At 37.0% G+C, this 13,635-nt stretch overlaps 2 protein-coding genes across 3 annotated transcripts; one reads left to right on the top strand and one right to left on the bottom strand.

Annotated features, from left to right (window-relative positions):
• The first annotated feature begins 4,616 nt into the window (after positions 1 to 4,616).
• On the top strand, positions 4,617 to 5,972 carry chrm4b (cholinergic receptor, muscarinic 4b). Its single transcript, XM_052119404.1, has one exon. The coding sequence runs from the start codon at positions 4,617 to 4,619 to the stop codon at positions 5,970 to 5,972; it is 1,356 nt and encodes a 451-aa protein (XP_051975364.1).
• Positions 5,973 to 7,548: 1,576 nt separating this feature from the next.
• Positions 7,549 to 13,400, bottom strand: LOC127637903 (midkine-B-like). 2 transcript variants are annotated; one of them, XM_052119146.1, is made up of 4 exons: positions 13,088 to 13,400; positions 9,763 to 9,842; positions 9,505 to 9,672; positions 7,549 to 8,300 (listed from the first exon to the last, which is right to left on the bottom strand). In XM_052119146.1, the coding sequence occupies exons 1-4, from the start codon at positions 13,249 to 13,251 to the stop codon at positions 8,107 to 8,109; spliced, it is 606 nt and encodes a 201-aa protein (XP_051975106.1). In that variant the 5' UTR covers positions 13,252 to 13,400; the 3' UTR covers positions 7,549 to 8,106. The 2 variants fall into 2 exon arrangements, with proteins under 2 accessions (XP_051975106.1, XP_051975105.1); XM_052119145.1 differs by having other exon boundaries at positions 7,549 to 8,303; positions 13,088 to 13,319.
• Positions 13,401 to 13,635: the final 235 nt, after the last annotated feature.

The following is a 13,635-nucleotide window of genomic DNA, read 5'->3' on the forward strand; positions in this document are numbered from 1 at the left end:
CTTCAGTTCATGTTCACATCAACCATCAGAATGGGGAAAAATGTGATCTCAGTGATTTGGAACATGGCATGATTGTTGGTGCCAGATGGGTCATCCAGTGAGCGGCAGTTCTGTGGATGGAAACACCTTGTTGATGAGAGAGGTCAACAGAGAATGGCCAGACTGGATCGAACTGACAAAGTCTACGGTAACTCAGATAACCACTCTGTACAACTGTGGTGATAAGAATATAATCTCAGAATGCTGTTCTGAGATGTGGGTTGGCGCTGTTTTGACAGCACGAGGGGGACCTACAAAATATTAGACGGCTGGTTTTAATGTTGTGCTGATCTGTGTATTTTGGGGTGGGGTTCATTTTTGTCAAGACATATTTGCCTTTTGAGCTCTATTGTGCGTGTTTAGATTCTCATGAGTGTGACTGGTCAACTCTAACGATGAGTTGTCGTTGTGTATGTACAAACAAGCATTAACAGGCCTTACGTTAACAAGCATTTATAAAAAAAAATATCCCCTCAGCTTTTGTTTGTGTCTGAGATTACGTTTTATTAGATGTCTTGTAAAATTACTGTTATTTTAGCTGCTTGGCTTGAATTTGTAACTTGGGAAAAAAAAAGTAGTCCCCTTAAGAATGGTTAATCTGTAACCCTTTTGAAGGGTTTTTGATATAAAATTGATTCAGTTATGGTCTTCTAAGCATTGGCAGCTGAGGAACCTCTCGGAAACCACAGACCTTTTGGTGTTTTTTCCATGCGTTCAGTGCCTTGAAGGAATCTTCTCCTAACTGAACCACAAAAGCAGTTGTTATGCTATCCAGAACCAGAATACTGATTCTTCTGAACACTCAAAGTTTTATTTCAGCTACTTTATAAGCCTTTTGAATGTTGAGTGTTTTTAGTTACTGATTGGTATATTGGTGAAAGTATAGTCGATTTCTTGGTGCTTTTCATTTTGCTATTTATTTTGAATTGTGTGAATGATAAATGCAATCATGATTTAATAAAAATGCATCTTGGTTGGAGAGAATGACCTTTTGCTTAAGATACCCTAATTGACAACATGATAAAAACATTTGACAACTGTCATTGTCAAAACTGGCCCAACTTAAGAGATGACCTCTAACCATCATTTAAATATACATCTTGCTCTGATCTTACTTATTTCTGGATATATGCGTACCTTATTTTAATATAGACTGTACAAGCAGGTTTTGTTATAGAGTTTTAGTTCACCTGAAAAATAATTAGGTTTGAGGAGGTTAAGAAGCAAGAATAGCTGATGAAAGTGACATTTTAAGAATTGTAAATGTGTTCATGTTGGCTGTGTGGTCATGTAAGTGCTCTCACTGCTGGATCGGTACTGTAACTGAACTCGTGAAAAGACCAGAATTCAGCTTCCTCTTCTGCCTAGACGAAGGGGATGTCTTGTTTTGATTTACCATAAATGTGTAGTTAGTTCTTTATTTAGTGAAAATGAGGATTTGGTGTCGTAAAAGACTATTTTTGTGGGACACTAAAGATCCTGTGGTAATGACAATTATAAGAGTTTTAATAAAATGGGAATATGGAAATTATTTTAGTTGTTCTTGATATTTATTTTGATTCATTACAAATATAGCTACAATTTAAAGGCTAGGGTATTCTTTGTTTATCTGCATGCCGTTATGTCTCCAGCGCACAACCTTTCAAAATATACTGTCAAATATATGCAGTTGACGAAATTTGTGTCAAGCGTATTGTACTGTGGTGGCATGCGGGGGGGGGGCGAAGGGCAATTCTCAGTTCTAAGAACAGATAAGAACGCACATTGAGAAACACCCGAAGTATCTCGCAAATCCTGTCAAGAACAGTCATATTTCTCCCCAAAATCACTAGGAGATCATTTATTTATAGAATTAGAAAATTAAGCCTATTTTATTTTATGCATTGCTTTTATTTTCATGCGAATTAAAGGAATATTTCCCCAAAACAACAAATCTCTCATTTACTCGCCCTCATGGCATCCCAGATGTGTATGACTGACTTTCTTCTGCTGAACACAAAGATTTTTTAGAACAAATTCTGAGCTCTGTGGGTTTATACAATGCTAGTGAATGATGACAAGAACTTTGAAACTCCAAAAAGCACATATAGGCAGCATAAAAGTAATCTATATGACTCCAGTGATTAAATCCATATCTTCAGAAGCGATATGTTAGGTGTGGATGGAAAAACAGAGCAATATTTTAGTTATTTTTTTACCATAAATCTTCAGTTTCTCTTTCACATTGTTCTAATTTTGTTTTTGTTGATTCACTTTCTTTGTGCACAACGCCACCTACTGTGCAGGGAGGATAATTTATAGTAAAAAAGGACTTATTAATATTGATCTGTTTCTCACCTATCATATCTCTTCTGAAGATATGGATGTTACCACTGGAGACATATGGTTTACTTTTATGATGCAGTTATGGGGGCTTCAAAGTTCTGGCCATCGTTCACTTTTTCTAATTTCTTTCGGATTGTAGGGTGGTTTCTTGTAGCTTGTATTTATATACAGTGCTGTGCAAAAGTCTTAGGCACATAAGATGCTTCACAAAAGCATTTGTCTTTAAGATGGTTATTATATTTTCAGCTGTGATATTTTTAGTGTGTCAAAAAGAAAAATACATTTTAGACATAATCCATTGAACACCACACTGCTGTTGCTCAAGTCAGGTAATTAGATTCCATTCATTAGGTAACTGCTGCTTTCCTCTGTAGATGACAGGAACTGCATTATATGCTTTTTAGAGCCAGCGTGAACATGATGAATTTAGCAGTAATACAATCCTTCCACATTTTACCATCTTCCTCAAAATCTTCCTGCAGTGAAACGTTGGATGATAAAAGGTCAAGATGAGAATAGGTGGTTTATTGAGGGACTAAAAAATCCTCCCAGCGGTTCTTTTATTCAAACAGAGCATAAGATCATGAAGGGGGCTGGATGTGGCGTTTACTCGAGATGCGTTGAATGGCTCGTCTTCAATGGTAAGTTTTCTGGTTTGTTTGATTTAACCTATATGTTAAAGGGATACCTCGTAGATACATTTTTCACCCTCATTTTCCCCCCAAAACAGTCTGACTTGCTTTCTGTCATGTGGCACTAAAGGGAATGTAGTTCTGTATGTTAGTCTCAGCCACTGTTTACTTTTATTGCATCTTACATAGAATGTGAATGGTGACCTAGGCTTTTATTCTGGTAAAATCTGCATGTGTGTTCCACAAACTAAAGTCATATGGGTTTGGAGTAAATGATGACAGAATGTTCATTTTGGGTTTAACTGTACCTTTATTTATTTATTTTTGGTCCAAGCTCTTATAGTTTATCTAAACAGTAAAACTACATTAACGTTCCCTTTGTTAGGATTTTATAAAGGGGTTCATGAATAACTCAGTCATTTACAAACACATTATTGATCATTTATATGCAGTTATAGCAACATGTTTAAAAAGGTATGCCAAATAGTGAGCATATTAACGTGCATGTTATAAATGTTTAATTAATACACTTATTCATACTTAATATATTAATACAAAACATAAAATGGCCTTTTTCATGATTTCTTTTTCAATGTAGCAAAATAGACTATTATAGACTATTAAAATGAGCGATAATATTATCTAACAAAAGTCTGATTTGTGTTTATATTAATTATATTGACTCCCTTCTAACGTTAATTTCAAAATGGTTTATAGTCCCATGTACCCAAAGTCCTCTGCAAAAACACTTCAGGTCACAACTTATATCATATAATAAAGCCTTAACTTTAATATACATGTTCTAATATTGGCATCTCCTCTAAAAATGCTTCACAGGTGTCCACTTTACATTAAGGTGCATTTTCATTGGTTACTAATGTTGAATAGGTGTTATTAAGCAATTATAAAGTTAGGTATAATGGCATAAAAAGGTATAAATGTCACTCTCTTTATGCACATTGTTATAACCACTTAATTATGAATTATAATGCATTTGTAAACAATTTATATGTCATAAATGAACCCCTTTTTAATCCCTTAACAAGGTAACCTGAAATGAATATTCTGGGTTAATTACAAGTTAAACTTAATGTACAGCATTTGTGGCATAACGTAGATTACCAAAAAAAAAAATAATTTCTTTAAAAAAGCAAAAATCTGGGTTACAGTGAGGCAGTTACAATGGAAGTGAATGGAGCAAGTCTATATGCATGTTAACTTGATTAAGTGTGATAAAAATCACTTACTAACATTTTCTGTGTAAAGTTATATCCAATTTACAACTTCATTGCCATGACAACGTAACATCATAACCCTAAAGTGACCATAAAAACATTAACAACTTTGCAGAAGAATTAATGTAAGTGCTTTTATAAAATTATAAGATTCATCTCCAAAATTTGTCCCCATTCACTTCCATTGTAAGTGCATCATTTTCTTTTTTTTTATTTTAGGTAAAAGATGGACGGGTCAGAATGACTTTTTGTGGTAATCAACATTGACACAAATGCAGTCAATTCAGCTTAACTTGTACTAAACCCGCAATATTCCTTTAATGGACTTTTAATGGAAAGTGTTACCATTTAATCAAAGTTATTTTGTTCAAATGTCTACTTAAATATGCTGCTTTTGAAGTATCACAAATTACGAATTGGTACAGAACGCTTCCTTTATGTTGTTGCAGGTTCCTTAGCGAGTTTCTCCAGCATGCTCAACAACAGCATAGAAAGCACCCTGACCGAAGAATCGTTCTTTGTGTCTGAAAGACCACATCGGGCATATGGAACAGTAGGCATTATCGTCATTGTACTTATAACTGGCTGCTTTAGCCTGCTAACTGTCCTGGGTAACCTGCTGGTTCTGCTATCAATCAAAGTCAACCGCAATCTTAGAACCATCAACAACTATTTCCTCTTTAGTCTGGCTTGTTCTGACCTAATCGTTGGCGTGTTCTCCATGAATCTCTACACTGTGTATGTTGTTAAAGGATACTGGCCATTTGGTCCATGGATGTGCAACCTGTGGTTGGTTGTGGATTATGTGGTCAGCAACGCCTCTGTGATGAACCTCCTAGTGATCTGTTTCGACCGCTACTTCTGCGTGACCCGGCCTCTAAGGTACCCAGCCAGGCGTACTGCAAGGTGGGCAGGTGCAATGATAGCCACAGCCTGGTTGCTATCTCTGCTTCTTTGGGCTCCAGCGATCCTGCTTTGGCAGGTTGGACAGGACGGACACAAGGTCCCAGAGGGCCAATGTTACATCCTACTCCTCGCCAACCCTGCTGTAACCCTTGCAACCACCATCCCTGCTTTCTACATTCCTGTTGTAATAATGATGGTACTGTACACTCGGATATCCTTGGCCAATCAGAGACGGGTTTGTAAGTTGAAACTTGAATTCACAAACCTGCTTGAACCTTCCAAGACAAGTGAAGGACTATGTAATGAAACCAACCCTGACGTAGTGACTGATGTTAAACTGGATGAGACATCAGTCAGAAAGGAGCGTATCTGCGGCCTACCTTCCATAAAGACCAGAATGGACAACTCTATAGATTTGAGCCCTGATGCATCTTTGGAAGACCAAAGGTTAGATGGGGAAACATCAAGACCGAAGACCTTAACCAAGTGTACGGAGAACCACACTAGTCGCCAGGCTCAACGCTCCGCATCCAAGGTTCTCCGAGATGTTTCAAAGTTGGCCAGACGGAAGGCTTTGAGAGAGAGGAAGGTGACTAAGACCATCCTTGCCGTTCTTCTGGCCTTCATCTTCACCTGGACGCCCCATCACGTCATGGTTCTGATTGGTACCTTCTGCCGCTGGTGTGTCCCAGAAATTCTGTGGATAGTGGGCTATTTTCTGTGCTACATCAACAGTATGATTAATCCGGTATGCTATGCTCTCTGTAATGCCACCTTCAAAAGAACATTTAAACGACTGTTGATGTGCCAGTTTAAAAATCTGGGGTTAAAATGAATAGTATCTTCAGTCTCTTAATGACAACTTACAACAAATCAATCAAGAACTGGTTTGCTAAAATGTTTTGTGACTGTGAAAGTGATTGACTAGAGCCAAAAGGGAAAGAATGTGCTGGTTGAGGTTTTTTATGTTTGAATTGTCGCTGAAATTGCATGTGCCAATAAACGACTGTTCAACTTAGTTACCGTAAAGTCAAGTTTGTAAGACTATTTCTTTTTGCACAATAAATAGGAAAAACTCTTTGGGCCTCATTCATGAAACACAAACAGAATACATTTTTGGTTTGGGTGTGTGATGATTATCATGGATTGGGCAAATTTGTTGAAACTACTGTATATGACATATCAAAGTAATTTTTACGTTCTTATGACTATTTCTGTTTGTGCAATAAACAAGAAAAAAAATTATTCAGAAGTTAAAAATATATTTAAAATAAAGCATTTTATCGTTCTTACATTTATCCTAATGTAAATCATCAATTTAGGGAAAAATACGATTTGCTAAATGTTTTAAATCTGAAGGGAGAAAACATTTTGGTTGAGGTATTTGCTGTTCTTCATGTAGCTGATATAGCACGTGACAAATCCGGGCTGTTTCGGACCATTCTGGCGAGCCAGTTAAGATCTTGTTGGTGCCCCCATTGGAGGTGAGGGGGTGCTTGCCGGCGGTCTCCCCTTTGCCCTCCCCCCCCCCCCCCAAACAGGTGGCGCCCAAGGTGACTGCCTAATTCGCCCATGCCTAGAAACGGCCCTGTGACACATTTTTGCATGTACGACTGTATACGCATTTTTGCCTATTATTTAGATTTACGCATTTTAATTTCAAACAAATTTCAATAAAATTGAATTGGTAGCAATAATTTAATTTAACAAAATGATAATAATAATACTTTTTATATATATATATATATATATATATATATATATATATATATAATATTTGTCTGCACTTATAAGCTTTTTTTTTAACCTTAGTGGTTTTCAAAGAGCTTTACACTGTGACTCATTCACACATTTACATACACACACTCACACCTGGGTTCAGTGTCTTGCCCATGGTCACATATATAGCTTATTTTGGTCGGTGAGTGTGTGTGTGTGTATATATATATATATATATATATATATATATATATATATATATATATATATATACTGTATATACATACACTCACCGACCAAAATAAGCTATATATGTGCCCTTCTGGCACCAACAATCATGCCACGGTCTAAATCACTGAGATCATGTTTATTTCCCCATTCTGATGGTTGATGTGAACATTAACTGATGCTCCTGATCTGGATGATTTTATACATTACACAGCAGCCACATGATTGGCTGCTTAGATAATTGCATGAATAAGTAGATGTACAGGTGTACCTAATAAAGTGGCTGGTGAGGGTGTGTACAGTGTGTGTGTGTGTGTATATATATATATTTATTTATTTTTTATTTTTTTATTTTTTTGGGGAGTGTTTGAAATATTGTCTTTTTTTTTTTATTTGGTAAGATTATTACTGTTTGCAAAGTTAAAAACTGTGTTGGTTTTTAAAAAGGCACTAGAAGATGTGATTGAAAATACACCTTTTTTCATTTATTCACAACCTGTTGAAGTAATCAGTTAGTGTTTTCAATTTGATTGTACATCCATAGCAAATCTAAAAACATAAACATTTATAAACAGATACTTTATATAGGCCGTTACTTTCAGGAGCTGTGTTTGTTTAAACATTCAGTTTACTTGTTATAAAGTACAGAAATCATCTTCGTTTAAAAAAACAGAATTGCTGTAATTTACAAATATATCCTTTTAAGGGCAAAACTAGCATCACGTTTCAGTTCTCACCAGTTTTTCGCTTTAGTAAAGACAATTTGGTTAGATTAAAAATTTGCTGTGGCCTACTTTATACATGCAAAGTAAATTACAATTAAAAATTCTCTACAAAGACCAAATTACAACAGCATAGACACCCATACATTTACTAATTACAAAAGAAAGAAAGAAAAACAATAGGAAGGGCTACAGTTTTTTTCATTTCAGCATTCAACTTTTTGAGGATTTGGGAGTGTCACGTAGGAATGTACCACTGAGTAAGCAATGGGGGAGATTGGAGGTGGGTGGGTCTTTATGTTAGTTTTCCTTTCCTTTTCCTTTCTTCTTCTCCCCTCCCTTGGGTTTGGGGGTCTTTTGGGTACAAGGTTTGGACACTTTAATAGCGGTCTGGCATTCAGCATTGAACAGTGCCTTCTTCAGTGTTCCAGATCGGCTTCTGGTTCCTGTAGTCATATCACATTCAGCCCAGCGGCCAAACTTGTACTTGCAGTCTGCTGCGAAGAGAACAAATGGTAAACTAGAATAAATGACCTATAAATGTGTATTAACAATTTTAGCTCTGAGGGTGTTTTTAAAGGTTTGCTGTTTCAGTGGCATACCCAAAATTAAAGGCTTATAATTTAACCAAAAAAACAAAACAAGGAAGGTCACGTTTTTGGTATCATTGTAAAGAAAACATTTCAGTTTTTTAATGATATAGATTGATAAATTCTGAGACTCTCAGACTAAGAAAAAAATATTTTTTTTTGGCTCCCCATCATGATAACTGGATCTGAGTAAAATTTTTATTCAACAAAGCAACCAAAAGTTATAGCATTCCAAAAATAATTTGTCCTAGTGTCCAAAAGCCTCTCCAAACAAATAAAACATAATAACTGTACATAAGAACTAATTGCACATCCAAGCACAACAATGAATAAAGGATTGAATAGCACACAGACATGATTTTTGTAATGAGATTTCACAGAATGATTTTCATTCTGTGCCATTTAAGTGATCATTGAGTCATATTCTTGGTGCCATCACCAGGTGGCCATATGTAACCGTCACCAATCACATGTCTCACTGCCCAAATCTGAACCCAATCCGATTGGTTTAGCATTCCATGACACTACATTATTTCCGATGTCGTCAACTGATCCAGGAAAGCTCATGTGTTTTCAGCCAGATTGCAAGATGCCAGATAGCCAGATGCTGTGTACACTGAGCTTTGTGTGGATTATCAAATAATCTATGCATCCTATTTCCTTGTGTGTTGACTCGTTTGAAAGATAATCACCACCTCTAAGTAAATGGTATGTGATATTTTATGTTCAGTTTATTTTTCACTAAGTTGTAAGTGAAAACGCAGCAAATAAGCAACACATATGTCATGCTTATCCAACGTGCAAAAGTGTTGTGCCTGTTTACATTTTGACGTCAAAAGCACAGAAAAAAAACGGACAATTTCAAGTCTCATGTAAACATTGTTTTCTTGCATTGTCATTTGTTTTATTAAGCTAATTTTTGGTAGTTAACAGCAGATTGGTGTACTTATTGAGTTATTTTATGTCTGAACTGTTGAACATACAGTGATGTAATGCTGTTGTATGGATGCTATTCTTAAGTGACTCACCAAATGGTGGTACCGATAATCAATTATGTAGAAAAGTGTAAAATAATCAGTCAAACTGATATTGGTCTATCTCTACTTACCACCAAAGTCCTTCTTCCAGTTACATGGGACTTTGCACTTGGTTTTCTTTGTTTGTTCATTGCAGGTCCCCTCCCGAATCCCGGTGCCACAGTCGCCGCTGTTGGGTACGCATTTTCCATATTGCCATTCACTGCACTCCACCTCTGCTTTGGGCTCTTTACCCTTTTCTGTCACAAAATAGAAAAAGATTATTGATGCTATCATACAAGGAGTGTAGTTTGCATTATCATATCATTTTAAGAAAAAAAAGGGGTAACCTTTTTTCTTCATGCTGGCTTCAACAGTGAACGTCAAAACCACCAGAAGCACAATCGCTATTGAGAATGTATTCCGCATTCTAGAAATGGCAAACAAAGCTTTTATTAATCAAGATTCGAATAAGGACAAGACATTATACACATAATAATGCAGAAAAGACATTATACACATTTTAATATGATCCTAGAAAGTAAACATTTAAAACTGTACACACTCCATATCATTTCCAACAACTGATCAGAAATGTAGTCAGATTGTGATTAAAATAGGGGTTACTTAGGCTGAAATTGTGGTTGTTTATTCTCAAAAGAGTAGGCGGTCCAGTTGTGAAACAACTTCTAACCAATTGCCCAGCATAGTCACTGTTTCTGAAACTTCTCTTTGTGTCTGGCAGTGATATAAATAAGGACCCTGTTGGTCTAACTATCTATATTTATTATATATTTACATTTATGCATTTGGCAGACGCTTTTATTCAAAAAAGACTTAAAGTGCAGTTATTACAGGGACAATCCCCCCGGAGCAACCTGGAGTTAAGTGCCTTGCTCAAGGACACAATGGTGGTGGCTGTGTGGATTGAACTAGCAACCTTCTGATTACCAGATTACCAGTTATGTGCTTTAGACCACTACACCACCACCACTCCTATCTGTGACTACAAGGCCAAAACCACCATTGACAAATAAAATAAATAAATCAGATTAGTGTTCAATCAGTTTTTCAACTAATGATTCTTGAACTTTAGTCCTGCCCAATCTTAACTATTTGCTTACAACCTAGTTGGAATAATTTTCACATCTTGGTTTTAATTTTGACTCCTAAGGCCACCATACTGAAAAAGAACATCCCAAATATTAAGATGGCTTGGTGGTCTTGTTGATTAAAGCTCTCGTGTACTCAGCACCCCTCTAAAACCAACAAACCAGACCAACAAAGGCTGGGACAACGGCAAACCAGCTTAGGCTGGTTTAAAGGAATAATCCGGGTTCAATATAAATTAAGCTCAATCGACAGCATTAGTGACATTTTGTTGATTTGCACAAAAATATATTTCAACTCGCCATTTTGTTTTTAAATTGCAAACATTGAGGTTACAGTGAGGCACATACAATGGAAGTCAATGGGCCAATATTTGGAGGGTTTAAAGCCAGAAATGTGAATCTTATCAATTTATAAAAGCACTTACTATTACTTTAATTGTTCTGTTAAATTTGAGCTGTAAAACGCCATTTACCAGGATTACTGGGTTACGTCATCTCAACGAAGTCGTAAAATTGGGTATAACTTTACACAGCAAAGGTTATTAAGCGATTTTATCAATCTAAAATCACATTAACAGGCATATTGTTTATGTCTTGTGGCTATAATTTTGATATGAATTGACTTCCATTGATACTTGTTCACTTCCATTACCAGTGTCTCACTGTAATCCAGATTTTTGCCATTTTTAAAGAAAAGGAATACATTGTTGTGGTAACCAATTTTATGCTGCAAATGATGTAGATTAAGCTTAATTTATAAAGAACCAGGAATATTCCTTTAAGCAGTTTTTTCCAGCAGAGCATTCTTCCAAACAACAATTAAATATGCAAAAATGTCTACTCAAGGACAAGAGCATCTCAACCCTGTGAAAGAGATCAAATACGATCATTATAGATAATATTTGTATGTTTTTGCCTTCAGACTGAGTACATTTGAATTAAAACCTCTGTGTACATAGTGTCCTGATCCATTCTAGCATCCCGCTGTGTTTGACTCCATAAAAGGGTCTCTATATTTTCCCTCTTTTCTTCCAGAAAAAAGCACACACCACTTCTCCCTTTCAATCTTTTCCTGCCTCCTTTAAAACAGGCCTCTTTCACTCCGCAGCCCGCGGCACGGCTCCATTCTTCATGCACTCATGTGAAGGGCTCCTCAGGGTGGACTTTTGTGCAAGGAGAAACGGCGGTCGGTGGGGTCCCCCGAATCCCCTCCCCTCTCCTCCACAGCCTCTGCGTGGAGAGAGGCCAAGTACTCAAAGACCTTTAGCTGTGCTTTAGAGGAGCCTGACTCACTGGCTCTGAACAAAGCAGGATCTCACCCGTTTTACTTCCTTCTCTGAAAGAGCCCTAACACAGATGCCATGCTGTGTCTTAAGGAGGGGCGGAGGGAGGGAGGGAGGGGGTCTCCGCTCAACTCCTTTGAATGTAAGCCTATTTGCATCGCAATACAAAAACCGCTCTGTTGATGGGAGAGATGCGGGATGCTGCCTTTGATAAATGCAGAACCGGACATTTTGAGAACTTCCTCATGGAGCACAAAGTTCACGACAAACCAGATCCATGCAGGCTCTCTAGAAATCCCTGCATCTGGATGTTTTTATTCTTCTTGCTAAAAAAAACCCCCTCACCTTAAACCAGCTTAAGATGCTTTGGTTATTGTTTTGGTTTTTGGCCATGCTTGGAGAACAGAGTAAACCAGATAAGACCAGCAAACTGGCTTTTTTTTTTCTTTTTCTTTTTTAGGGCTATTCAGCTTCATTTTCACGAAGCTATACATTTTGCATGGCTTGAATTAAATTGCAAGCACTGATGTGCCCATTTGGTTCTGATTTGGAGAAGTGGGTCAGCAGATGCTGGCAGCTGGTCCTCATTGGCACTTCAGAGGGCATAATTTCTCTGACAGCATTAGATCCTTAAAGTGCCCTCACACACAAAAACGACTGCATCGCTTCGATTAGATATCCAGCATTAAAATAAACGATTGTAACCCAAAACGTTCGCATATCAAACAATAAGGCGTCGTTCAGATCAAACGCGTTCTTGTGCTAAAAAAAGAAGAAAAAAAGACCTGACGTATCACAGAACGCAGGTGTCTTTAGCTGTCTAAACAACGCGAGACGTTCAGTAACGGTAAAATACGTCTGTCTAGCGGATGTTTACAAAGAAAAACACGGACGGGACGGACGCACGACGTGTTCGGTGTGAACGGCCCCTTGTTTTGCACATTTCAGCGATTTTCACCTTCATGTCGCAGCTCAACCGCTTATTGTTTTATAATAAACTATGAAATATTCTGCTTTTAAAACAGATATTAGACATTTTTGGTGCTGAAATAAAATACGTTTTCAAAATAAAGCGCATATTAACGCTCAATCTCAGACAAACCCATTTATTATGACACAACAGTGCACTGATATGCGCTCGGAACATCGTTCGATATAGTAACATGAATGCACCTAAATTAATATTAGAAATGTAACGAAACATTATAATATCACAAACCTAACCGGCACATTAAATATAACCACTGTAAAACACATTTAATGCGGTTTTATATACTTGCCTTATTGCTGTGAATACGATCCTGTGCTGTAAACGTGTATCCTGTTCAACCCTCTCTGTGTGATCTCTCTGCTGCTCTTTGTGTTTCTCCAAACTAGTTTGAGCTGGTCGCATGGCTTCTCTCTCTCTCTCTCTCTCTCTCTCTCTCTCTCTCTTTACATCCATCCACCCATCCTTTCATCTATCTATCTATCTATCTGTCTGTCTGTCTGTCTGTCTGTCTGTCTGTCTGTCTGTCTGTCTATCTATCTATCTATCTATCTATCTATCTATCTATCTATCTATCTATCTATCTATCTGTCTGTCTGTCTGTCTGTCTATCTATCCTTTCATCTAACTATCTATCTATCTATCTATCTATCTATCTATCTATCTATCTATCTATCTCTTTACATCCATCCACCCATCCTTTCATCTAATCTCTTTCTATCTATCTATCTATCTATCTATCTATCTATCTATCTATCTATCTATCTATCTATCTCTATACACATCCATCCACCCATCCTTTCATATAATCTCTTTCCATCCATCTATCCTATCATCTAT

This window comes from Xyrauchen texanus, chromosome 46 (genome assembly GCF_025860055.1).
Source record: "Xyrauchen texanus isolate HMW12.3.18 chromosome 46, RBS_HiC_50CHRs, whole genome shotgun sequence".
Taxonomy (NCBI): domain Eukaryota; kingdom Metazoa; phylum Chordata; class Actinopteri; order Cypriniformes; family Catostomidae; genus Xyrauchen; species Xyrauchen texanus.

Bases quoted from the DNA above. Each gene is read 5' to 3' on its own strand.
- LOC127637903 (XM_052119145.1), bottom strand. From the start codon at position 13,251: ATGGATGTAAAGAGAGAGAGAGAGAGAGAGAGAGAGAGAGAGAGAGAA. The intron at 9,843-13,087 runs GCAAGTATATAA...TGCCATTTCTAG, and splicing joins ATCGTATTCACAGCAATAAG to AATGCGGAATACATTCTCAA. The intron at 8,304-9,504 runs GTAAGTAGAGAT...TTCTCTTCGCAG, and splicing joins CTGGAAGAAGGACTTTGGTG to CAGACTGCAAGTACAAGTTT.
- chrm4b (XM_052119404.1), top strand. From the start codon at position 4,617: ATGCTGCTTTTGAAGTATCACAAATTACGAATTGGTACAGAACGCTTC.